Genomic DNA, 24,942 nt, shown 5'->3' with positions numbered 1-24,942 from the left:
AATGAAGTGAGCCCTTTCACATTAAACAGTAATTTCATTCAAACATACTGATTGATGGGATCTTGACTAAGTCAGTATGAAGGCCAAGAAGAGGTGATGAATATGTTCTGAGACCAAATGACTATTTCATGTAAGTCATCAAATACATAAATGTAGCAGTAGAAGCAGTTTGGATGAAATATGTACATGGCATTTGTATTTTGCACTGGGTTTGTATGTGCCAATCTCTACATGGTGGTTTGCTGCAGTATAGGTCATGAATCCTGCCTCCTCACTGTTAATGAATGGGACATGAATCAAAATAAAAAGATTTTCTCAAAGATGGTTTCTTTCATTTTATCACACTGATATTTGTTGAAGGGTTATTTTTTCTGATAAGTTTGGTGTTAATTAGTTATTTGATGTTATATAAACAGAATGAAACATAAATATTGACAGCATACACTGACTTGTGTTTTGTCGAGCATGTGTATCGATGGGACCTTGTTTCCCCTAATTGCTACTGTTCCGACTCTAGCTCCAAATGCTCAAGACGGCACCCTTCGTATTGAAAATATTTTGGTTTAATTTATAACAAGAGGCAGTTGAGATGCATTGTCCATATTTGTATACAGTCTATGGTTTGCACCCTTACAGCTTTGATTGGTTTGAAGGTCTAATGCAAACTAGGGCTAAACAGTATGTTGTCGAAAAAACATGGCTCCAATAAGAACTGATTTAACCAGAACAACGGTGGTTCTATCCTCGGCTCCTGTGCCTGCCGATTTGTCCTGAACCCCAAATTCCCCTGATGGCTGTCCTGCTCTCAGTGTGTGAATAATGTGTGATATAAAAAGTATTGCGTATAGCAGCACTGTATGAATGTGTGTAAAATGCAGTCCATTCCCTCCTATTTTCAGCTTAATTTCCCTTCTTCACTTTTAAAGTGGCACTAATGAACTACCACAAAAACATAGTAAGAGCAGTCACATCATCATCTGACTCTGACTCACCATGTATGCTTTTGATATCTTTAATTGTTTTTTATCACATGTGGTTTACTATCTGCAGTGTATACGTGGAGTCATAAAATATTTGGTGTACTTTCAGTCAGGCAGGGTATAGAGATAATTAGGCATCCACCCACATATGAATCATAAGGACGACACACTTATACAACTAAAGCCAGACTGATACATAATGAGTCTTTCATGGTTGTATCATCGATCCCATCCATTGCTTATTCTTTGAGGGTCGCCGGAGGGCTGGAGCCAATCTCAGCGGACCCCCGGGTTCACCCGGGACAGGTTACGAGTCTATCACAGGGCCAATATACAGAGATAAACAACCATTCACTCTCACAGTCACTGTGTCTGGATATTTCACAGTGATTATTACCTCTCACAAATATATTTAGCACAAAAATCTCACTGTTGTTACAAGACTAACTTGTGTGTGTGCAATACCTTGATAACTAGTTACCAGGCTCCTGGAACGTACCGGTGTGATTTCATCTGGTGATGCCTGTGTAGGAGCGGTCTCCAGGTACGTCAGGCAGCACACTTCAATTGCTCACTTTGTATTCACCACGGCACATCTGATCCCAGACTCAGTATGCATCAGTCGGCTCAGTGATCTGGTGGTCTGCTGCTGCTGCTGGATGAGAACTTCACAATTACTTTAGTGGCTGAAAAAGTACTTAACGTTCTCAATGGGACTGTGTGTATCCATGCATGAGTGTGAGAAACACACACTCATGTGGATTTAGATTCCATGATTCCCATGCTCACTAGGTGCCATTTTGCATCAGCATTGTGTCATGTTTCATTATTGTTCATCCCATCAATCAATGGCCACAATGCTTGATAAGCAATCTAGAGAATTTCTCTGCTGTCAATCAGTAACACCTATCTCTATCAATTTGGCCTCTGCTGTCCTGGCTCCCGTCACGTCTCTGATCATTTGGTTAGTTGTTTTTGTCGTCAGACATGCAATGACAGGCACAGACGGACATCTGCCCTCAACTGCAGAATTCCCCCAATCCACCCTCTTCATGTGTAATACCGGAAAAAGAGTGTGAAATGTCTATGAGAGATTTATATCTAAAAACACAAGCATGCACTTGTGTGTCTCTGAGAAATGCCCAACCATGTATTAAGCTGTGATTCTTCTTCTAAGAAACTCTGAACCATGTCGTCTTACTGTTGTGTCCTCAAATGGCCTGAAGGTATAAACAGAAAAATCTAATTATATAGTTTTACTTGGAAACTAAGTTGTAAATAATTTGTTGTGCAAGTTAGCATTCTGAAAATCCCACCAGTACATCATAGTTAATCCTAAAATAATAATCAAATTGTGCTGTTTCCACCAATAAAACATATTAATGATTCATTAACCTAATAACAGCATGATTAATTAACTATGAATGGCTGCTGGTGATGTTTTCGTTGAATATCTTGACTATCTGGTAGTTGGAAAATGTTACTCTGACCCTGGGAGTGATGACTTTGATATGAAATTCAAATCTACCAAAACACACTAATCTTGTCTGTAAGCTAGGTGGTTTTTATGTCTCTACTTGTGCTTCGGGATAAATTACATGGTTTTGCAAACGGATTTGACATTTGACATTCAACATAACCAAACGACTGGTGTGGGAACAGTGTATGTGTCTCATGCTTTACAAAACACAGGGAGGCTCACAGGAAATATTAATCTTAAACATCTCAGATGACTCAGACGTCTGTTGGCACATGAAAGCAAATGAGGGTTTCCGCTCTACATAGTTGCACTCATAGAATTTCTGCCTAAATGCTGATCAGTGACTGTGATGGAAGTTTGACCTGTTGAGACTTCTGAAATAAAGAGATCTGAGAATAATAGTCTTTTAAGTATACTTTATTCCTTGCAAGGAAGGCCAGACAATCATACAGCATGCGAAGAGCAATCCGCAGAGGGAATGACAATAAAATATTCGCAGGCGTGTGCTTTTATGCAGATTTAGTGAAGAGGTGAAAATGTGTGTGTGAGAAGAGTTGAAGAATGCGTGTGTGTGTGAACCGAGTGAAAAGTAAAATCCCAGGAGATAAGACTAGACTCTGGTGGAGAGTCTCAGATTTGTGGCTTTGATGTCTGGACCTTTCGGAGACTAATACCTAGTAAATCTGGTCACCAAAGGCCATTTAGGCAGTTACACACGCAGAAATGGTATATATGTACAGAGATAATATATAGTGTGGTATAGTGGTATAATTTTCCATTACAGTGACAGATTCAGAAATATTCAAGCTTTTATAGACATTGCAGATTGTTATAAATGCCTGGAGAATTGGTTACTTCATCCTCCCTGCATATCAGTCCCTATTTATTCAAGCAATGTAGAGTAATTGAAAATGTAAAAACATATTATTCAGCATAAAAGTTTCCACACAAAAAGTAGGTGAATGAACAATATGTGCAGGTCGAGGGATAAACAAGTAAAGAAAACAACAACTTTGATCTTAGAATCTCATCAAAGAGGCAGCACCTTACTATATCCGTCTGCTGGCCTCAATATTGGTTTTCAAAGTGGACTAAAAAAACATATTCATTAAAAAAATGTGAAAAGCTTTGAAACCAGAAGACAAATTCTTGATACAAAGACCTAAACAAGGTTTGAATGTTGAGACTGTGATAAGAAATAAATGCCTCTTTATCTTTGCTATGCTGGATGTTCTCCTCCTGTTAGTCACATGGAGCCCTTCATCCACAGTAACCACGGATATCGTCACTGTTGGGACTTCAAAGTAGAGGGAAGAAACTGTGGGACGGTGCCAGAAAACTAGGGTCAGCAGCCTTAATTATAAAATTGTGTTACAGTTAAATGTATCATTATGTAATGATGTGAGCAAAAATCCCACAATCATGCAGTTATAAAATCATGTTTTGGCTGATGGAATAGACTTGAATGAATTTTATAGAACATTGTAAAGTTCAAGCTAATGTGTGGTAGTTTTTGTTGAAAGGAATAGTTTGACATTTTGGGAAACGTTCTTATTCACTGTGTCGCAGACAGTTGGAAGAGACGATCAATAGCCTTCTCATATGTGTGTGGAAACAGGAAACCACCCCAGCTTCCCTTTGGCCCATGAAAAGACTGGAAGCGGAGCCTGACTGTATCCAGTGATGACAGAATCCACCTATCAGTATCTCTAAACACCACTAATGATCGTGTTATATCTTGTTTATTTAATCTGGTGCAAGAACTGAGGTTTAAAAATCAAAATTAGTGGTTTTAAGGAGGACTCTACAGTGGACTATTCACACGACCCGGTGGAGAAATGGCCCAGCACATTAGAGATGCTGTTAATATTATTTTGTGTCTCCCAAATATAATTTCACTAAATATCAGAGAAGTACATGCAGTAACCTGGTCACAACCGTTTATCCAATTTTGTTGAATGAAGTTGTCTTAAGTTCATACATTGCAGAATCTTTCTTTGTGTTTCATAAAAATGTGGTGCAGCCTTCTATGAATAAAGCATATAGACATTAAAAAAAAGGGTTATCTTTTCACCACAGCATCATTTTGTCAAATGTGCTGCATGGATTTTCACAAAACTTGGTGAAAGGCACGGGTCCGGACAAAGGAGCGGATCCAGGAAATCTTTGTAACTTCTTTTAACAGGGAATTTATGTCATCTTCACAGCAAATTCATGGATCTTGATGAAAAATGCATATTTAAGGGAGTCTGTGTTTGCAGGGGACACCTTACACATACACAAACAAACAACCACACACCAATTCACAATTTAGTAAGACAATTTAGAGAGCAGACCAAACCTGTAACCACCACCAATGTTTAAATGAGATATCGTGGATTCAGTAGGAACTAAATGTTTAAATTGTTCAATAGTAGAATTATGTTCAAACAATTTGGATTTGATGCAGAATGTTAGGGGACTGATGGGCCTTGGCGGAGGAATTCACTCTACTCAGTGCCATTCTAGATTCGAATTGTATTGAGTCTAAATCAAACAACATCACACACCCGCAACCAGTCTCAGCTTGCAGACATCAGCAAAAATTTAACAAAACTGGGCAGTTTAAATCAATGAATAATTCAACATATTGACTTGCACTTGTTTTGTGGTAATTCCTAACTAGTGTTGTAATGGAATCTGTCTGCATAGTGTTGTGTTCACTGCTTATCCCACTATACAACTGTGTAACTCACAGTGGACATGACACTTTCTCATCCAAACAGCGTATCCTGTTCATGTTCCTGTGCCAAAAGACACACGCACGCACGCACGCACGCACGCACGCACGCACGCACGCACGCACGCACGCACGCACACAAACACACACACACACACACACACACACAAACACACACACACACTGTCCACTCCAAAGATATCAGTGCGATGTTCTATACAAGATTGATGTTGCACTGATTACTCTGTGTCCGTGAATGAACACAGAGTAGAGCATCATTAATGCGTCAGCTAACAATGACATGCCGTGTCAGAAAATCAGTGGATTTGGAAAAATATTTATTTATTATTAATATTAATTTAATTGTTCACATTAGACAGCGTGTGGGTGCTGATACTCAGAAGTGTGTCTCTGTTTGTGCAGTTGTGTCAGTTAGTCATCTGTTGCTCTATTCTTGACTCCAGTTTGCTTTTCTTTGTGTGCACTTTGATTCGGGATCGCGTGCTTACCCCAAGTGGTGTGTATGTGTGTTTACGACTTCCTTAGCATGTGTGGGTATGTACGTGCATGCGTGTCCATGTTTTAAAATGAACTTTGTGACCTTTCCACGATGGCCCGGCTAAATAAAGACACTGCAGTCTCTCTCCTCTCTTCATATTCGACAACATTGCTTCAAAGTCTCACACAAGTTATCTCTTTTATTGTAGGTTGACATTTCATGGCTGTTTCATAGCGTACACTTTTTCTTTTCAATCAGATGATTGTGTTATGATTCCGATTCTCATCAAAGTTCTGGCTCGACTCTATCTATTTTCTTTCTTTCTTTTTCTTTTTTTTCTTTTTTTACAAAACATAGTGCTAGCAGAGTTATTACAGCAGAGCCTGATGCTGCCCATGATAATAATGTGACAATTTAGCCTCTCTGTTCGTTTCCTCACCAACACCAGGAGGCACAATAATGCGTCAGGGTTTATATCCATGAAAAACATTTGGGTAATTGTGTCCACAGGGAAAGCAGAAATGAGCCTCATTCCTAATTCAATGATGAAGCCATACACGAATATTTCTTACAAGCGTCACACTTGCAGCTGAAAAACGGCAGGGCTTTTATTGTGATGTATCTTTTGTGAGCCTTTTTTTTTTTTTGTTTAGTGCCGACTATTCAAACTCTGTGTGTATTTGAGAGAACTCACTGAGAAGATTATGCTCTCTCCAACCCTGAAGACCCACACGCCGAATGGAAACTGGGACACCAAATTAATTTAGACCTTTTGTGTGTGTGTTGTCCAGGGATTACTCATGCTGTGGGGACCTAAATCTGTTTATCCAGTCACATTATGGGGGCTCCTCTTCCTCAATTGATTACATTTCATAATTTCTTCAATCATTAAAAGGTGAAAACGTGTTTTAAAGTTAGGTTTAAGGTTTAGGTTTAGGTAAAGGTAAAGTTATGGTTAGGGAAGTAGTAACTCTGGTGAAAAGTAGGGTTTAGGTTAAGTTTAGTTTTAGGTTTAGGTTTAGGTTCAGAGTCAGGGTTATGGAAGTTATAACAATGGTTAAAGTGAATAAGTCTCCAGGAAATCTATGTAATGTAATGTAAATGTCAATTGCCTGTCCTCAGAAGTGATGGAAAAACGACCGTGTGTGTGTGTGTGTGTGTGTGTGTATCACATTACCTTTATTTGGTCTCAATTCAGTTAAGTTCAATCCAATGTAATTTCTACTTGTGTGGACAATTGCTCGCAGTAACTGTATTCATCCAAACTTTTTAAAGCTGCAGTCCACCGATAAAAAAATATTTTCGACATGGAAATAAATTTACTTTCATGCAAATGTGACGCAAGTGGCTCAAATGAATTTCCCTTTGATTATGTTGGGCTGTTGGAGAGGGTCACACTAGTTAATATCCAGAGGAATTAATAGTCATATCAAAACCAATACACACGAATACAAATGAATAGAAGAAGAGGAAATACACCCACTCAAATTAAAAAGGAAATATGTGGATTAAAAGTACACAAACAATTACCAGACTGAGCGCAACACCCTGAAGAGAACTTTCTTCTTAGGATGTAGTCAGGAACCTATTACCCCTGAGCGGTTGTTGCCAAGGTAACAGCTAATACAGAGTGAAATAAACAAAAACAACTACACGTCTAACCCAGATTTTAACTCTTTACTTTTAAAAAAGTCTTTGAAGGCAATGTCCTAATTTTCCTAAAATGTTCTCATTCTCAAGGTCCAAAGCTCAATTTGGTCCTTCCAAAAATAGAACCCACCACACACACACACACACACACACACACACACACACACACACACACACACACACACACACACACACACACACACACACACACACACACACACACACACACACGCACACACACACCGAGTACCACTCTGTTTAACAGACTAATCATAATTGCCTGTGCTCCCTAAAAATGAAGTTTTTATCACAGATGTCACAAAGCGAAAGTGCATTTCAATGCCTCTTCCTTCAATAGGGCGAGAGCCTGCCTGTGTTCTGTCTCCCATTTTTCATCCTGCCTGTTGGGTGTTTTCAACAGCCAAATTACAGAGTGAAGACATCTATCTGGCGTTATAACGTGGAGAAGATTGGAAATGGAAACGCTCAGAGCTGGAACGTCCCCCCCCGCCTCGAACACACACATACAATATTCACAATAGAGAATTCTTTATCCATTATAAATTCAAAAATGATTGTATCTGCTTGTGTTTGTACATATTCGTGTATATGTGCTGCATATTTTATGTGTGTCGGGTTTTTTTTTTACGTCGAGGGCACTATCTTGTGTGAATAACAATTTAATGAGTGTGCTGTGTGTCATGTTAGCTGGACTCTTTCCATGCTCTCTCCGGAGAGTCCACTGCCACCATCAGGCCTGCTTGATATTCCAGCTGAGAATAAGGAGCTTCGGGACACTGTAAACATACACCTCACGGATCCCTGTGCCTGGCTGAGATGTGTTATCTGTTCACCTCCTAGGGCACAGCCATGAATATGGAAATTAAACTATGAGGATGTTAAAGGTGGGGCACCACTTTACTGGCGTGCTTTCTTTTTGTTTATGTGTGTGTGTGTGTGTGTGTGTGTGTGTGTGTGTGTGTGTGTGTGTGTGTGTGTGTGGAGGGAAAGCGGAGAAGAGGCTAGAGTCTTTGCTTATAAATCCACAAACTGCCCATCAGCATAAATCAATTACAATTCACCGTAGGCTTTCTGACCTCAAATATAACAAGCTGTCATCATAAGTGTGTGTGTGTGTGTGGTTGCATCTGTGTGCGCACTGAGCAGGTTTCATGACTTGAATACAGTATGTGACACTTGGTGCAGGATGAGACATTTAGTATGTGTGTGAGTGCATATGTGATATTTGGCTACATGCTCTAACCCCTCAGACGCTTCCCTGTGTTTGCCGGCAGTAGGAAACATTATGCTGCATCTGTCGATGCCTGCTCCTCCTGTTTCATTGTGACAAGAGATTTTACAACGACATCTTCCACTACCATCAGCCCAGACTATTTCTTGGAGTTGTGTTGCTATTCAGGGCTATTTCATAATGGCTGGAAATTGCTTTAGAATCACACTTTGGTTCAACACACATGCGAGACAAACATCATTCTATTAAAACGCACATGTTGGTAGAACAACTTATGGGTAATTCTCTTCCCTGAAATTATTTTGTTCCCCTTTTCCCCCGATGTTACATTGTGAAAACATATAAAATAAACGAACCGGGGAATTGTTCAGGCTTTTTCAAGTAGCTTTATTTCCAAACTGGAGAGGGATGATGACAGATGGGGAATAAAAGATTGTGAATCTCACACCATGCAGTTTGGTCCAAACACAGTTGGGGAAGAGACAACACAGGCGGTTCCAGAGAAAAGGATGGTGATCAAGAGGCAGATTAAGGCATCTGTCACCTTTAAGTCATAATACATACGTTTCAAAATAAGCAAAGCTGCATTCTCACCACATTAAGCCATGGCTGTGGGCGGGGTTTGAGCAGAATTACTTCTCATTTATTGGAAGCAGCCATCAATCCATGACCTCCCTGTCTATTTTTGATATAATTCTGTAGCTGTTTGTGTTTTCAGAGAGAAAATAATGGTTTCAGATGAGGGCAGGCAGCAGTTGTACGAGTGCACAGAGTTCTTACTCCCAAAAATTCAGTTAAATCACTTATTGAATCTCAGAGCAGCTCTGTGGCTTTTATGGATTGAAGCCGTAATGTCCTGCATATCATCCGCCTGAAACTGACTGCGGGTGCTATTGACATGTCCATGGTCAATTACTTCATCAGGAGAAGTTTGACAACAGTAGCACTGATGGTGAGAGGTGTTCCTGCTGCAGAGTGCTTCATACATTTTTCATCCATGAATGTGCTTGTATGTCCGATTGAACATTTTACCGAATTCACGAAACAATTTTTGCACATAACTCAAAGTTTCGTGTGCCTTCATGTTTGACACAAACACATCCCCCGAAGCTGAAATAAAGCTCAGGCTCACAAAGCGAGAGCTCCGCGGCATAAATCAATTTTGCTCTTATTCAACATATTAAAAACCTGTACAGCGCCCTTGCTCTTTTGAACAGCTCCGCTTCGCTTGACTTTTAGAGTAAAAGCACAGTAACGGAACAATAAATAGGTAACAGACAGAAAACACCAAAATTGTTTGAAATAAATAATACAGTGTTTTCAATCCTCGCCTCCCATACACCAAATACATTAGAGCGACACAGAGCCAGATATCACGGAGTCAGGCTGGTGTCCTGTGAGGCCCTTTGGTCCCTTGAGGGTGATCACTTGAGAGCCATGTTCTTCACGTCACTGATGAACACGGACTTTCAGCTCAGTAAGACTTGCTCACCCACCGATCGCTCTATCAAGTGAAACATTTGCGTGACAAACAGCGAAGTGATGCCTGCACCAGGATTTCTGGGCTCTGTTCTTATCAATATTACAGTAGATCTGTGGTCCATAGCAGCCGGAGGAGGCACTGACATTTTCTACAGGAAAACACGAAAGTCACCACGCACACGTCACACTCACACAGAGCAGCAGAATTTCAGACAATTAGTAAAATTGAAGTGTTGCTGCTGACAGCCCTTGTCCCATTGAGTCAATACGCCTGTGTGCCGTTCACAGTTACAAATACATTTTCTTTTTCTCATACTTTTTTTTTTCTGTTCTGTTGTTGAGAAAAAACTGACAGAGCCTCAGTCTGTTGGTGAGGAAAATTAATGCAGCATTCATCCCCTCGCCTCTCAGCAACCAACCGAATGTGTGATGTCGAGGTCCACTGCAGGCGATGATGTGACAGAGGCGTCGGTAAAGAATGACTCAGCCAAATGGTTCTCAGAAAAAAAGCAAACAACCCATGTTGGCATAAACAGCTTAAACAAAGATTACACACCCATAATTGCATTGTCCGTCTGCCTTTTTTACAATCAATGTAAATATCTACCTGGTAAATACTGCTGGAAAATAATGTTCACATGTTAAATGATAAGAATCTTCTTTCTTTTGTTTTTTTTCAGTCTTCAGCAGATGCACCTCACATAAGATGCTGTGAGGCATTTTCAAGAGGCTCAAAAACAGTTTTAAATGTGACTTGAATGTCCAGATACTGAGGCAGCTCCTTACAAGGGACGTTCAGGCCGGTGGGATTGTCGGGGTTGAGTCCAAACGCAGGAAAACCGCAAGCCAAGAGGATCGGAGGAGGGATGGGTCACACTGTCTTATTCTTTCACATCTCAATAGCACACAAGTCCAAAATCCCCCTCGCACTTCAGCCCATTCCACGTGTCGTGATAAGCGAAAGCCAAGAGTGTTAATACAAACAACCTGAGTGTCTTCTACGACCCAAGCTGAGCCGAGAGCAAGGTGTCTGACAAAAAGGCTTTTCTTCAGTGAGAAAGGCTGCCCTTGTCTGTGCTATTACCTTTGAGATCGTCAGAAAACCTTTGCTTGTTGTTGCGCTTGTAGATAAAATCAAGAAACACATGTTTGCCCTGCAGCCGGGCAAATTAAGACTGCAGATGTAAGAAATCATCACTAATCGTGTGTGATCCTTGTGCTCTGTATTGATAGAGAAAGGGCCCTAGGCTCCTTGGAATCTAAGGTCACTTCTCCTTCTTTTCACCAGTTTTCTTTCCCCCAGAAGCTCTAGAGTCCTTAATAACTACAAAAAACCTATATATATTATACATTAAAGATCCTATATTCTTATTCTGGAGTTAATTCTCAAGAGTTGTCCTTCTTTCTCCAAGATATCAAGTCTGATTTCTTACATATGGGTATTTCTTCCTATAATATTTATTCTGCTTTCTCTCCTGGTGCTATCCGTTATTCAGTGAGATCATGGAGATAAAGCTTTGCATTTAAAATCTTATCAGCATCACTGAAGCGGGAAGCAGTTTATCATTGTCTACCTCTGTCCCACGTCTCATGTTTTCAGCCACACCCTGTAAAAATGATGTGCGTATCAGAGTCGGGATTTCACTGTCCACGTTGCCTGCTTGGGCACACTGTGGCTGTAAAAGAGTGCGACTCTGTTCTGAATTTTATGCTGGAATTTCCATAGTTCAACATGTTTTTGAAACAGCCCTTTCAGTGTTCCTAGAGATGGAAATGATTGGTTTTTTTTTCCTGTGCCTCAGATTTATAATTTGTTTTATGTCCATGTCCAATACAGTGGATTTTTATGCTAAAAGAAAGTACCCTTGGTGCCACTGCACAATATCTTTTTGAAGGCCTGTCTGAATTCTTTGTTGAAGATGGTGTATATGACGGGGTTGAGTGACGAGTTGCAGTAACCAATCCAGAAGAAAAACGTAAAGAGAGGATCGGGGATGGTACAGGTCTCCGGGCACACAGCCTGTAGAGAGTAGGAGAAGAAGAATGGGAACCAGCACACCACAAAGACACCGATGACCACCGCCAGGACAAAGGTGAAACGTTTCTCTCTGTTCACCATCGCTTTACGCCTCGCTGCTCCAGGGTTGTTGTCTGTTTTTGACTTCCTCCCTGGCACCAGCCGAGCCCCCTTTGAAGTGGCAATCATGTCCCGGTACCGCTTGACTGAGGCCGGGGAGTGGATGCCCCCTCCAGCAGGGGATCCTGGCATGTTGGGGCTGCCTCGACCTCCTCCGTGGCTGTGCTCCATATCACTATCTGTGCTTGAGCTGTCGCCATTGTTATTGTCAGCTTTTTTCCCTCCCCACAGCTTGCCCTTCTTCTTCTTCTCTTTAGTCTTGGCAGGGGCAGACTGAGGCACAGGGGATGGGGGTGAGGGGCCATGGGGAGAGGTATCAAGGGAGGATGTGACAGGGGTCATGGCTGTAGAAGGGGGCGGAGGTTGCAGGAGATTATTGGGTGTGGGATTCTGGGAGGTTGGAGACTCTCCTTGGGTTGAGGAAGGGGTAATGGCAAGAGTGGGGGGTCTGGCATTGGAGGCTTTGTGGGATGAAGGGGGTGTGCTTTCTTCATCATTTTTCCCGTTGGTCTGTGCATGGCGTTGAGGATGACTTGGCGTGGCCGAGCCAGCGCCATCCTTCCTGGGCTCTCCTGGTGGGCATCGTGTTCTCTGCTTGGCTATTTGGTAGATTCTTACGTAGACCAGGATCATGATGACGCATGGTGCAAAGAAGGAGCCAATGGTGGAGTAAAGGATGTACCAGCGTTCATCGTTCAGCCTGCACTGGGGGCCTCTGTCGGCCTCCCCCTCCCCTGGCTCGCTCTTGTTCAGTGAGAGCAGGGGAGGGAAGGAGATGATGGCAGAGATGAGCCAAACCACCACAATCGCGGCTTTGATGCGTCTGGGAGTCCGCTGACGCCCATACGTGACCCTGGAAATGGAGAGGTAGCGGTCCAAGGAGATGGCGCACAGGTGCACAATAGAGGAGGTGCAGAAGAGCACGTCCAGCGCCAAGTAGATCTCACACCACAGAGACTTAAAGTACCAGTAGCCGAGAAGTTCATTAGCCAGGGAGAAGGGGATGATAAGCGTGGCCACTAAAATGTCCGCAGCGGCCAGGGACACCAAGAACAGGTTCTGCGGACCCCGGAGCGCCCGGCTGGTCAGGACAGCGATGATGACCATGATGTTGCCCACGATGGTGAAGAGGACCATGCAGGTGATGGCGGTGGCGAAGAGCGCCGTGGCTTCGGGGGAGTACGGGGCGAGATTCAGGACGCTCTGGTTGCAGGGCACGGAGGCTCCGGAGTTGCTCCCGCTGCTGTTCCAGCCGCTCAGCTCCATGGAGCAGCTGCTGTCCAGAACCGAGGCCATGCTGGGTGTAGTTCTCCAGGAGTCTTCACCGATACAAATAAATACATAATAATAATATATGTATATTAAAGTTTGGACATTGGAATTGTTTGTATACTGGTTTTCATCAAGGTCTTTTTAAAAATAATTCGTCATAACATTATTGTAGGTTTGCAGATTTAAATGTTCCATTCGGTTTTGGACAATACAGATAATGTGATAATAGTTATATTTACCTCAGTTGCTGTTGTTTCGTCTCTGTGTTGCGTCCAAATGTTAGCTCCCTCGCATCCTCCACTGCAGGTCTTCCAAGTCCATTTTAAGCGCACAAACAGTCCCGGGCGGTGTGCGTCGAAACACGGATCGGTGCCTTTCAATTAAAAACGACGCTCTGCCTCTTTGTAGAACAGATTTCCCCACAGAAATACAGAATTAATATTTGTGACTCTGCCTGCTGCGCATCAACCCCTGCAGAGTAACAATTCAGCCAGAAGCGCACAAATGAAAAACAACTTCCTTGCGCGCAAAGCTGGATCTGTTTGTCTCGGTTGATTAATCGTTGTCTTGAAGGGGAGAGATTCAATTTACAGTAATCAAATTTCCGGTCGTGAACAGCGAGGCGACAATTAACAACGGTTTAGAGTGAACAAGCTCTGCACTTCTCCACACACCTCCGTGCGCCCTCGTTTGGAGACGCGCGCCTTGCCGAGCGTCTCATGTGAGGAGCGATCACAGAAAGGCTCACACAAAGTGAAATAAAGTTAATATAATGCAATATTTACGTTGAGTCGCCAACAAAACATGATGCCCGCGTTTCAAGCCACTTGGGAAGGGGACGGCTCAAAGTTAACCTCTGCGTGCGCACGGAGTCACATACACGAAGCCAATTCGTAGTGTCTTCCGTGGCGAAACGATCCCTGCAGAGCTGCTTCCGTCTGGAGTTGTTTCTGTCTCCCCGCAATTTTCCCCAGGATGTCAAAAATTCAGTCGCTCCGCTGGCGCACATCACCCGCGTCCTCACAGAGGCGCAGCAGCATCTTTCTCTTGTGACCAGGACCTTATGAAATCTAATAAGTGGGGGTGCCTCCCATCTCCCTCTTGCGCGTCTTTTTCAGAGCCGGTGATGTCACTGTGGAGCGGAGGGCGTCATGGGATCTTTCTCTCTATCCCTCCAGCTCTTCCCCTCAGTCACATTAAAACGCTGCAGTTGTGTTAGGACTGGCTTGTTGGGTGGCACCGCTTCTTTCAGCTCACTCCGCTGAACGCTGGGGGTGTCCGGATTTCAGAGATTCATTTTCATGCATTCACTGAGGTCATGTTGTATCTTGGTCATTCACAAAAAGAGCATAAAGGAGGTTCTCGTTCTCAACTGTGACAAAGTGTGGACACATGTTTTTGATGTAATAAAAACATATTAAGTCCACACGTTATTCCCCAAACCCTTAATTTTAAGGAATATCTGTGAACAATGATCCAAGTCATGGAATCTTCAGTTGTTAAGATGTCTCACTCAGTTGTTTATTTTGAGGAATGCTCTTCTTCAAAGTGCCAAACGATTGATGAATTAAACTGTTGTGAACAAAACAACGAATTTCAAATTATGGCAGATTTATTTTTTAAATATAAAAACCTTCTTCTGCACAAAGCTGGACAAGCTAATATACGTCAAAGTAATGGTGATTGTTTTTCCTTATACAATCTGCAGTCTCCTCATGCTCGGCCACCTCACAACTTAAATTCAGTGTGTTATCTTCCACTCCAGCTCACAGGGCAGCCTCTGCACTGCATTTACATCACCACTTGATTTCCATTTAAATCCCTCTGCCCCTATATGTGTCCTGCAACTTCCTGCCTCGTGAAACATGGACACCCACGGCATCCCCTCATCGAGTTTGTTGCCTACCTGAGATCAAGTGTTCAGTTATGGGGTGCAGCATAGGTCATTCTGCTCGTTTTACAGAGACATATATTAAACAGGAAAGTGGGTGGGTGGTCCCTGTGTTAAAAACTCAATCACTGACAAATAACACAAATAAACACACACGCCACACTCTTCAGCCCACACACGTACACGCACATACAAACTTATGAATGGTATGTGGGTAGGAGGTCCTGCTCACTTTGTTTTTGTAGAGCATCCCCCCCCACACAGTGTTGCATTAATGAGATAGACACCCAGAGAGGCACCCATGGAATTACAGTTGGGAGCCCTAAATGTGTGACCTGAAGCTGCAGCCAATAATGGTTGCAGCATTTTTCTCTCCACACCACACATTCTAAATATAAAGGGAAAGAGAACAAAGCTTTTAGCGGGAGAGTGCACTCCAATCAAGAGCCTCTGTTTCCGTGGGTGAACTGTGCTTAGTAACGCGCTGGAAATGCATTCTGGGGGAGAGGGGTGTGCCATTGATGCCAAGGTTATAGAGGCCGAGCAGCACACAGTGTTCAATACACCACTTTTGAAGTGCTTGTTGTATAAGAGCATGTGATATAGAAACACGTACACGCTCACGCAAAACAGAACCAAACACGACCCTGGAGGAGCTTCTGTTGTCACATATCGCACGCAGGGGATGAAGTTTGCACCTGGTCTTGGAGAGGACACACACTCTTTGAGAAAGTTTTAATTCTCTTCAAAATCCCTGAAGTCTCCCTGTAAAGATTTAACACTGCTAAGAAAAAATCTTCTCCAAATGTGTTCCAGCTTGACTGCAGCCAGGTCGGCATAATGCTGCAAGGTTTGTGAGGAAGGCTGCGCATCACTTACCGCACAGTCCCTGCCCTTTGTACGATTTCATTATAGACCCCCCGATCCATTTTGAAAAGTTATTGGTTTGATCCTGCCCCCTGTTTTCTTGTGCGCTCGTACGTTTTGTGTGCAGTGGAGCTGTTTTATTTCAGACCATGAGAGTGAGAACAGTCTGGGAATGTGAGGTAGTTCCTTGATCTCTTCAGAGGGCCACGATTTGGGTTTATGGTTCAGTAAGTTCAGCGAGGTCCTGGTTAGGGTTAGGCCTGTATCTGATGTATGTAAAGTGAGGGTTAGGGAATAGAACAACGCCCATTTTGGCTTGTCAATCATCAGTCAATCAACATTTTATTTGAAGACCCCATATTCACAAATCAAAATTTGTCTCATAGGGCCTAACAAGGTGCGACATCCTCTGTTCTTAAGCCTCAACAAGAGTAAGGAAAAAGTACCAAAAAACCCTATTAACTGATCAGCCATCAGCTGCCACCGCGATCAACTGCTACCACAATCAGATCCACCATGACACTCCATGATCAGCTACCAACACGATCACGATCCGTGATCCACCATCATGATATGGTCCATGATCACTGTCTACGATCCAGCATCATGATCCACGATGTGGCTGCAGCAGCGATCCTGGATCTGCAAACGATAAAACACAAGGGCTCCAGGGAAGAAGTCAAGTCAGTAATATGTATTGATGAGACATTAATGTGATAATGAGGGAGGAGAGGAGAGAGAAGCTCCGTGTGTGATGTGTCCCCTGACATTCTACACCTATAGCAGCATTACTAAGAGCTGGTCCAAGACAAACCTGAACCGACTATAAGCTTCATCAAAAAGGTTTTATAAGCCTGCTCTTAAATATAAAGAGAGGCCTGCCACCTCTTTTCACAAATTGGATTATACCATAATTTGCGAGCAGACCAACCATCTGGTGGTTTTCTCTTCTCAGACTGATTGTGTTGAAAGTTTTTAGAGGCCTAGAGAAACATAAGTACTATTTAATCACAAAGATTGGGAGAAAGGAAAGAAAAATATATATATAGCATATTTCCCATCGATTCATATTCCTGCAACGCCTTCCACTGCGATGGATTTTATGTGGTGCTTTGGTAAACATACATGATTAAGTCCTTACTGAAGTGTCCCAGGTTCGATTCCAGTTTGTGCCCTTTGCTGCATGTTGTCCCCCATACATCTATTTCTCTAACTCTCTTATATGTGTGTCTCTCTGTCGACTTTCCAATCACAATAAAGAAAACCCGTAAAAGAACAAAGAAAACAATTATACCAGTGACATTCCTCAGAAGTATGGCATTAAAAAGGTTTGTGTATGTGTGTGCATCCTGCAAACAATTACAGAGAGCGCTCCCAGATGGTCAAACAGTAATTTACCCAACTGCTTTTGTAATGATGACAACTTCTGTTTGTGTGTGTGCCTGCAGGCCACAGCGACTGTGTGTTGTTCCTCCACACTGTAATTCTCCAGCTAATAATATCATACATATTGCATTCATGTAATCTGTTAGCGGTGTTTTCCAAACTGCCTTTCTTGTGTGAGTGACGTGGTCTTCAACTGTGAATAGCAAATAGTTTAAATCCCCACAACTAACAAAAGTGCGATCCCTGTGCAAATCCCTAATCTCCCGTGCTCCTCTTTTTGTGCATAAAGAAAGAGAGCAAACACACACAAGCAGACGCACCATTGGTAGGTGTTGGCACAGCCTAATGTAATATGACAGAGCCTGACAGTGGTTTAATGTGGACACTGAGTGTGAATAACGGTTTCATTAAGGGGCCTGACTCAGTGAGGAGGCATAACATGAGAAGGAGATGAGAGTCAAGAGACAGAGAGGTGTAAAAGTCTGCCTCCGGAGGTCAGTGATCGAGTGAAGGGACAGTAAAATCTTTTCAGTGTGTTGATGGACAATCACGTGTTCGGAAACAGAACAGACAGAAATGTGTGTGTGTGTGTGTGTGTGTGTGTGTGTGTGTGTGTGTGTCACTTCCCTGTGTTATCTTGATAATAAAAGAGCTTCATCAGGTAATAAACGGTCTGCTGGTGTCATCTGCTGGATGATTCTGAATCCTCTTGTTTTCTAGTAATTTCAAAAGTTGTCAGCAGAGGGCCCTGTCTTATTATAAATTCATCTACAGACAATGTTTTTGGTGATGACTACCATGATGACAATAATCTTTTCTTTTATTCTTAACCTAAGTAAACATACTTGTACAACAATAATGAAATACAACATAACAAGTGAATCTCCTGTATTCACAATACTCCTTAATGTAAAAGTCAAGTATTAAAAGTCAAAGTACTTCAGAAAAATTGCTTGTGACTAATGTGTGACTATATATATATATATATATAAGATTGTTAATGCTGTTGCATTTAAGCTTAAGCAGGAGTTTATTCTAGTAGTTGAGCTAACCATAAGTTATTCAGTTGTATACATTAAGTCCATTGGGGCCCATCCTAAGGTTAGAGCTGCCTCCAGGGGGTGATATATAAAGTCTGGCTTCACAAATGTGTGTCAGCGTTTCAGACTTTTTTTTAACCTTTGCCTTTTTGTGAAATACTGGATAACTGTAAAACCATCTGGGAAATGTATATGAGAAATTTGCCTTCTATCAAAACACATCTGACATGCAACAAATAGAAGAAAGCTTTTTTATAAATAGGTCATGTGCCAATCACTTGTTTAATCATTAACAATGCAGTGTGTTTTTTAGGCTTGTGGCTTTAGTGTAACATCTTAGTCTGAAAAGTTAATGTTACTCAAGTGCAAATAGATCAAAACTGTAGTTGAGTAAAATGTACTTCTTTGCAGTTATTTTCCAGCAGTCTACAGAGACTGTTACTTTTCAAAATCTATAAAAGTTTGACAGTTCACAAACAGGAACAAGCACAAATGGAAACAAACTCGTAATCAAAAGCAAAACAAAACATGCTGGGCAATAGATATTTCCAAGAGGGAGTGGATTATTTAAGTGTCAGTGACATCAGAGGATAAGGTGGTGGTGACATTTGACCTTTAATTCACTAGTGCTGGTTCTTAGTCATTTGAGATGGTTGAGTTTGGAGTCAACTACATTTTGTTCAATATAAAAACAACTGATGATATAACAGCTCGATGTTCAAAGTTCAGTTGTGTATTGTGGTGAAACTCAATTTCTGGAAAAGTGACTTTTACCCACAATGACATGAGGCTGTGTGTGTAATTCTCATAACATATGCAAGCCTGGGGGGTTGACATGTTAAAATGTAGCTCAGTGTGGATGTCAAACCGGTAAATCAATCCAACAAAATGAGGAACCAGCATTTGATCACCTTGGGAAACCAAAGCTACCCGATGACATTTTAATTGATGTGCAGATCACGATACTGTATCATGACCACAAATCAATTTGTGATAAGGAACGGACTTTCCAAACTTCCTGATCAAATATAGCCTCTGTGACCTTTCTCTCTTTGTCGAGTGCTTTTTAAAAACTAATTCTCTCTGTCAAATGTGCAAAGTTGTTCTCTCCACTTGAGTAAGTGGAAGTGTTATGTGTGTCAGTGGTTGTTGAGGTCAAAAGGCCGTCAGACTGTAAAACCCATTCTCTGCAGATAATCCTCCAAAATACTCAGCAATGCACCGGTTTAATTCCCCCTGATTCAGCAAGAGTGAATTAAGTGCAGCGAGGTCAGTGTTTAATGTTCACCCACGAAAAGACAGCAACACACTCAGGAACGACTGGTCTGAGATCACTTTGGCTGTCTCGAGTCAAGTGTCACAGACCGTGAGCTGGCTGCTACTTTACAGAAAAAATTAAATAGTATTAAACAGAAAAAAACAGATTCAGTATGCTCACCGCCATGTTTTTATTTCAGTGGAAAAACAGCAGGAATCAGCCTAACCTCGTTGGTATAAAGTGCAATAACAGACAATAATGTGTCATAACAAATGCTGACGTAATAAATAAAAATATAAATTCTATTTACACGATAAAAACAACTTAGTAAGAGTAATTTATCTCAGGATACAAAAATGATCAGACCTTGGATTATACACCACTTCTGGTTGGTGCAGTTTTATAAATTAGACAATAAAACCAGTATTGCTGTATGAAGTGAACACAGTGTTGTCTCATATAAAGATGTCACAGTGGCTGTAACTGTGGAGGAATGACTCTCAGAATGGAAATAAGACAGACCTTGCAAATAATCAGGCACGTAAATCAAACAAGGTAACACACACACACCACACCACACACACACACACACACACACACACACACACACACACACACACACTCTCTCTCTCTCTCTCTCTCTCTCTCTCTCTCTCTCTCTCTCTCTCTCTCTCTCTCTCTCTCTCTCTCTCTCTCTCTCTCTTAAGTACAAAACGTCAGGGGATATTAGCTCATAGCTGCTCTACCTTGCTGGCTCAGGATCACAATTGTTCATAATGTGGTTATTACAGTGGGGGTTTTATGTTGCAAACTGCTGGAAGTAAGAATCCGGATCCACCAGCCATGTGCTGGCAGCAACACAAGTAGCTTTGATAGTACAAACAGTATATTTGTACATATGTTTAGTCCAGCACAATGCCTACAAGAGGCAGAAGATTTAAGTAAAAGTACAGTCATGTCAATTTCCTTCCTCTTCATCCTTGGCAGAGGACGTCTGTCTCAAACTGCAGCAGCTGTCCCATGAAGGCCAGGTTGGGGGAGATGACGTGACGTCGCTGCTTCACAAAGTCGAAGGCCTCGTCCAGCCGCACGCGCTGCGTGTGCATGAGGTAGGCCAGACAGATGGTGGCAGAGCGGGAGATGCCTGCCTGGCAATGCACAAACACCCGACCACCCCTCTGCTTCACAGAGTCTGTAGGCAGGACGGAAAGAGGAAGAGAGATCAGCACATTGCGTTCCATTTCACATCAGTTTCACTGACATCAGGGAGAATGTTTTACAAGCTGAAATACATAAAAAGCTCTAGAACCACTGGACTGAAGGGGCGGTCTATGACAAATGTCATTAGTCACTGTGCTAATGGAAATTTAGTTCATCCACCTCCATCTTCTCCTGAACTGAACTTTAAGGTAAAATGGTCCAAACAAGCAGCAGAATACACTTTGTAATGTCAATTCACTTCTCCTCCGCACCTTGTGCCCCATAATCCAGTTTTGTAGTCAGATGATTACACTGTTGGTTCTTAAGTCTCGGCTACAAAATGAATTATGCTGCACAGTCTGCTTAGAGAAATATTTTGAATATGTTAAATTTCTTCCAGAGATTGATAAAATGTCTAATAAAATTTGAAATTCATTGTGTTTAGTGGGTCTGCTAACTTTTCTAAAGCTTTGACTGATGAGCTATCTTTCATTTTAAACCCAGTGGGGGGGGACTCACCAATGAAGGCAATGGCTGTGGCGAAGCAGGCTCTGATGTCAGCAGCCAGAGTGTCCTCCACCGTGAGCTGCAGGTACTCGAACTCCCCCTCGTAGAAGTTGGGGCAGGTGGAGGAGACGTTGAGCACGGCCGTGATGCCGGCTGCTGCCAGGGTCTCTCTGCGGGACGAGTGGATGGCACTGCCCAAGAACAGGAAGGGCAGCAGCTCCACTGGACCACCCTGCAATTCAAAAGACCACAGTTTAAAAACCGAGAATAAACAGTTTGATCTCATTTCATCCTTTATATCCATTGGCATCTTTGTGTGCGTGACATCATGTATTAACTGTTATAAAAGTGGGATTTGTCTCACCTGATCGTACGCTGGCGTCCTCCGGCCGGTCACTACTGGCTCTGGCTCCACTGAGGGAAGTTGGCTGCTGGCAGAGATGTAGCACAGCTCTGGAGAGGCCTCCGAAAATCCCTCAAATCCACCTAAATGGAGGTCACATAGTATTAGCTAAGCCCCGGGCTCTCACCTAAGTACTCTTTAAAAATGGGTTACGCAGAAAAAATTATAACTATGATTATGATAGGACTGGGCAATAAAACAATAGCAATAATTATTACAATTTAATTTAGTCCAATATATTGTAATATAATGCTTAGGGAGTGAGGAGGTGTAACATGTCTACCTCAGATTTGTAAAGTGTTTTGCTGTTTATCAAGTGTTTGTTTAAGAGTTTAAAACCACAACCTTCACTCAGGACTAAAATAAGCCTTGAAACTTATATATATATATATATATATATATATATATATATATATTATCGTGATCGACTGTTGATATAATATTGTCCATTTAGCCCAGCCATAAGATGGGGTAAACATGGAAAAGAAGTTTAAATATGCAAAGTCAACAGTTTGTTTTATCCTTGATGTTTGTTTATGAAATGTTTCACTCTTGTTACACCCTTAAACCTAATTACTAGTGAGCTCAGTGCATTGACCCTGTTATAAACACATTGGTGGCTCGTGTTTATTTCTTTAAGTCTTGCCAGGTCAAGTCAACTTCATAAACACTTAGTACAGCAGTAAACTAACAGTAGATCTCAAGTGGGTTTTTAAGTGGTTTTTACCTTGTAGGAAGCAGATGTGCGTGTGGACCTCGCTCTGCAGGGCGGTGAGCAGCATCTGGGCCACGCTCTCCGCCCGCAGCTCGGCCACAGAGCGGCTGCTCTCGTCCACCACCACCACGGGGGAGAAGTCCCCTCGCCGCAGCCGACCGAGGAGCGCCTTGTCCGGGATGAGCCACTCCAGAGCCACCACCGAGCCCTTGGACCGGCGCCTCATCATCGAGTTCCAGTTCACGTTCCGGGCCTCGCGGATGTGCGCCATGGAGAAGTCGAGGAAAGGTCGGCAGTCCAGCACCACGCCGCCGGCTGAGGCGCACTGGTCCCGGGGGGTCCGGAGGATGTGGACCAGCTCAGTGGCTGTGATCTCCAAAGGCTCCACAGTCATGGCGGAGAAAGTAGATTTAGAAGTAATTTAAAATAAATTAACTATATTTGTTCTACTACAAATATGAGCTAATAGAAATAAATCAATCTGGTGTTGGTGTATTCTTCTGTGATCTGATATATGACTGGAGTAATAAAATATAGTATGTGTGTAGAACCTGAGCTGGGTTCGAGTCCTCTTCAAGTTTTCACTTGTTCATTGATAACAGCTGTCGGAGGGGCGGGGCCACCGCGGCCCCTCCTTGTTTTCCCCCAGAAGTAGTGACGCAGCAGGCGGAACGACCATATATGGTCTGCCCGACACTCCTCATATGGACACTGACGCGGAAGCTGATTTTCCACGAGCGCACGTGGTCATTCGGGGTTATCCCGTGTTTTTGTGCTGAGTGACGTTGTGCGCGCAACCTCCAGAGGAAAACAGGAGCTGGGTGTTATTCGGGTTGAGATTAAAACCCTGAGCTGCTCCACGACACAACACACACTGCTGCTGGTTTCCTCTAAAGCAACGCGTTCACAAAACAAATAAACAAAGGAGAGCAGAAAAGGGAAAAGAGAACAGAAACATGTATGCAAGTGGAAATGTGTATTTATATAAATGAATGAACAGAACAAGACACTACACCCCATAAAGCCCCATGAATACAAACCCAAACAGATTACACTCATTTTTACCTCTTTAAAATGTTTTTTGTCTTTGTATTATTTTTTTTCTGATTATTTTATTATTATCATTATTTTTATTACTATCATGATTTATTTGTTTAGTTTGTTTGTCTCTTTTCTCCACACATATGTACTAATTGGTGAATAAAGGTTAAATAAAAAAATCAACGCTTTCCCTCAGTACAAGAAAAGTTAAATGTTGCACTGATGAAATATCAGATCAGATTTGTTTCTACTCTGTGGTGTTAAAGCCTTTTTGCATAGTTGCACTGGTCATATCACATGCACAGATGCAGCTATTGTTTCTGCTCCTTTAGTGCACGTTCAGACCTGTGTCTTTTATCACACACACACACACACACACACACACACACACACACACACACACACAAAGTGAAAAGTGACTCAACTTGATTCAAAGCAGTCCCATAATTCAAAGGAACTAATTTCCCAGAAACTTTGAGTAGACTGAGAATAAGGCTGGAGATACTCTTTATTCTGCCTTATTTCAGTCTGCCTCTGTAAAATCAAACTGTGATGACCGTTATGGGTGTGGGTGACGAACTGTCAACTGTCAAGTCAAGCTTTTGAGTCATAAACTCTCAATAAACAAAATATACCAAACTCACCTTTGATTATTGCTCTCGACATATTTAGTTGTGAACATTTAAAATTTTACTTGTAAATGTTTAATTTTAATGAACCTATTACATTTAAAGTAAAGTATTTCTGTGCTTCACCTGATTCGTTTCCGGAGAAAGTTTTTGCCTCAGTCCCACATGAGTAATATTTAAGTCATAATTCATCTAAATGTAGAGGATGTTGTAGGCGTCGTTCCACCCCTGGATACAAGACACTTACTGCCTTCTCACGAGCAAAGAGAAATATATTTTATGGGCCGTGTGGGATAATTTGTAGCACAAAGTGTAATCTGACGTCTTGGTCTTCATTTCCTCATAACCCACATTTTCAAATCACTGCCTTCCCTCAGACGTCTCCCACTCAAACCTCGGACTCCACTTTCTTCATCTTCCCACTTCCTCTCGCCCCCTCCCCGCACCGCCGCCCGCCGGCTCGTCAGCAGCAATCCCACTGTGTCCCTCTCTCTCTCTCTCTCTCCCTGCTGAGGCTGCAGTCTCTGCACCAGC

The 24,942-nt window shown here is 42.3% G+C and overlaps 2 protein-coding genes across 2 annotated transcripts; both read right to left on the bottom strand.

The window, feature by feature from the left end:
* Positions 1 to 8,946: 8,946 nt before the first annotated feature.
* Positions 8,947 to 14,644, bottom strand: adra2b (adrenoceptor alpha 2B). The gene is made up of 2 exons (XM_047341076.1): positions 13,711 to 14,644; positions 8,947 to 13,518 (listed from the first exon to the last, which is right to left on the bottom strand). The coding sequence occupies exon 2, from the start codon at positions 13,493 to 13,495 to the stop codon at positions 11,912 to 11,914; it is 1,584 nt and encodes a 527-aa protein (XP_047197032.1). The 5' UTR covers positions 13,496 to 13,518; positions 13,711 to 14,644; the 3' UTR covers positions 8,947 to 11,911.
* A 5,865-nt stretch (positions 14,645 to 20,509) lies between these two features.
* Positions 20,510 to 23,337, bottom strand: dusp2 (dual specificity phosphatase 2). Its single transcript, XM_035167041.2, has 4 exons — positions 22,751 to 23,337; positions 21,985 to 22,106; positions 21,633 to 21,852; positions 20,510 to 21,105 (listed from the first exon to the last, which is right to left on the bottom strand). The coding sequence occupies exons 1-4, from the start codon at positions 23,130 to 23,132 to the stop codon at positions 20,888 to 20,890; spliced, it is 942 nt and encodes a 313-aa protein (XP_035022932.2). The 5' UTR covers positions 23,133 to 23,337; the 3' UTR covers positions 20,510 to 20,887.
* Positions 23,338 to 24,942: the final 1,605 nt, after the last annotated feature.

This window comes from Hippoglossus stenolepis, chromosome 9 (assembly GCF_022539355.2).
Source record: "Hippoglossus stenolepis isolate QCI-W04-F060 chromosome 9, HSTE1.2, whole genome shotgun sequence".
NCBI classification, from domain to species: domain Eukaryota; kingdom Metazoa; phylum Chordata; class Actinopteri; order Pleuronectiformes; family Pleuronectidae; genus Hippoglossus; species Hippoglossus stenolepis.
The sequence above is the reverse complement of the archived record's forward strand: the minus strand, read 5'-3'. Positions and strand labels throughout refer to the sequence as shown.

What these genes read in the sequence shown, in the direction of transcription:
- adra2b (XM_047341076.1), bottom strand. Translation starts at nt 13,495, where the DNA reads ATGGCCTCGGTTCTGGACAGCAGCTGCTCCATGGAGCTGAGCGGCTGG.
- dusp2 (XM_035167041.2), bottom strand. Translation starts at nt 23,132, where the DNA reads ATGACTGTGGAGCCTTTGGAGATCACAGCCACTGAGCTGGTCCACATC. An exon ending in GGACGCCAGCGTACGATCAG is followed by an intron (nt 21,853 to 21,984) that starts GTGAGACAAATC and finishes TTTGAATTGCAG; the next exon opens with GGTGGTCCAGTGGAGCTGCT. An exon ending in CACAGCCATTGCCTTCATTG is followed by an intron (nt 21,106 to 21,632) that starts GTGAGTCCCCCC and finishes TCCTGCCTACAG; the next exon opens with ACTCTGTGAAGCAGAGGGGT.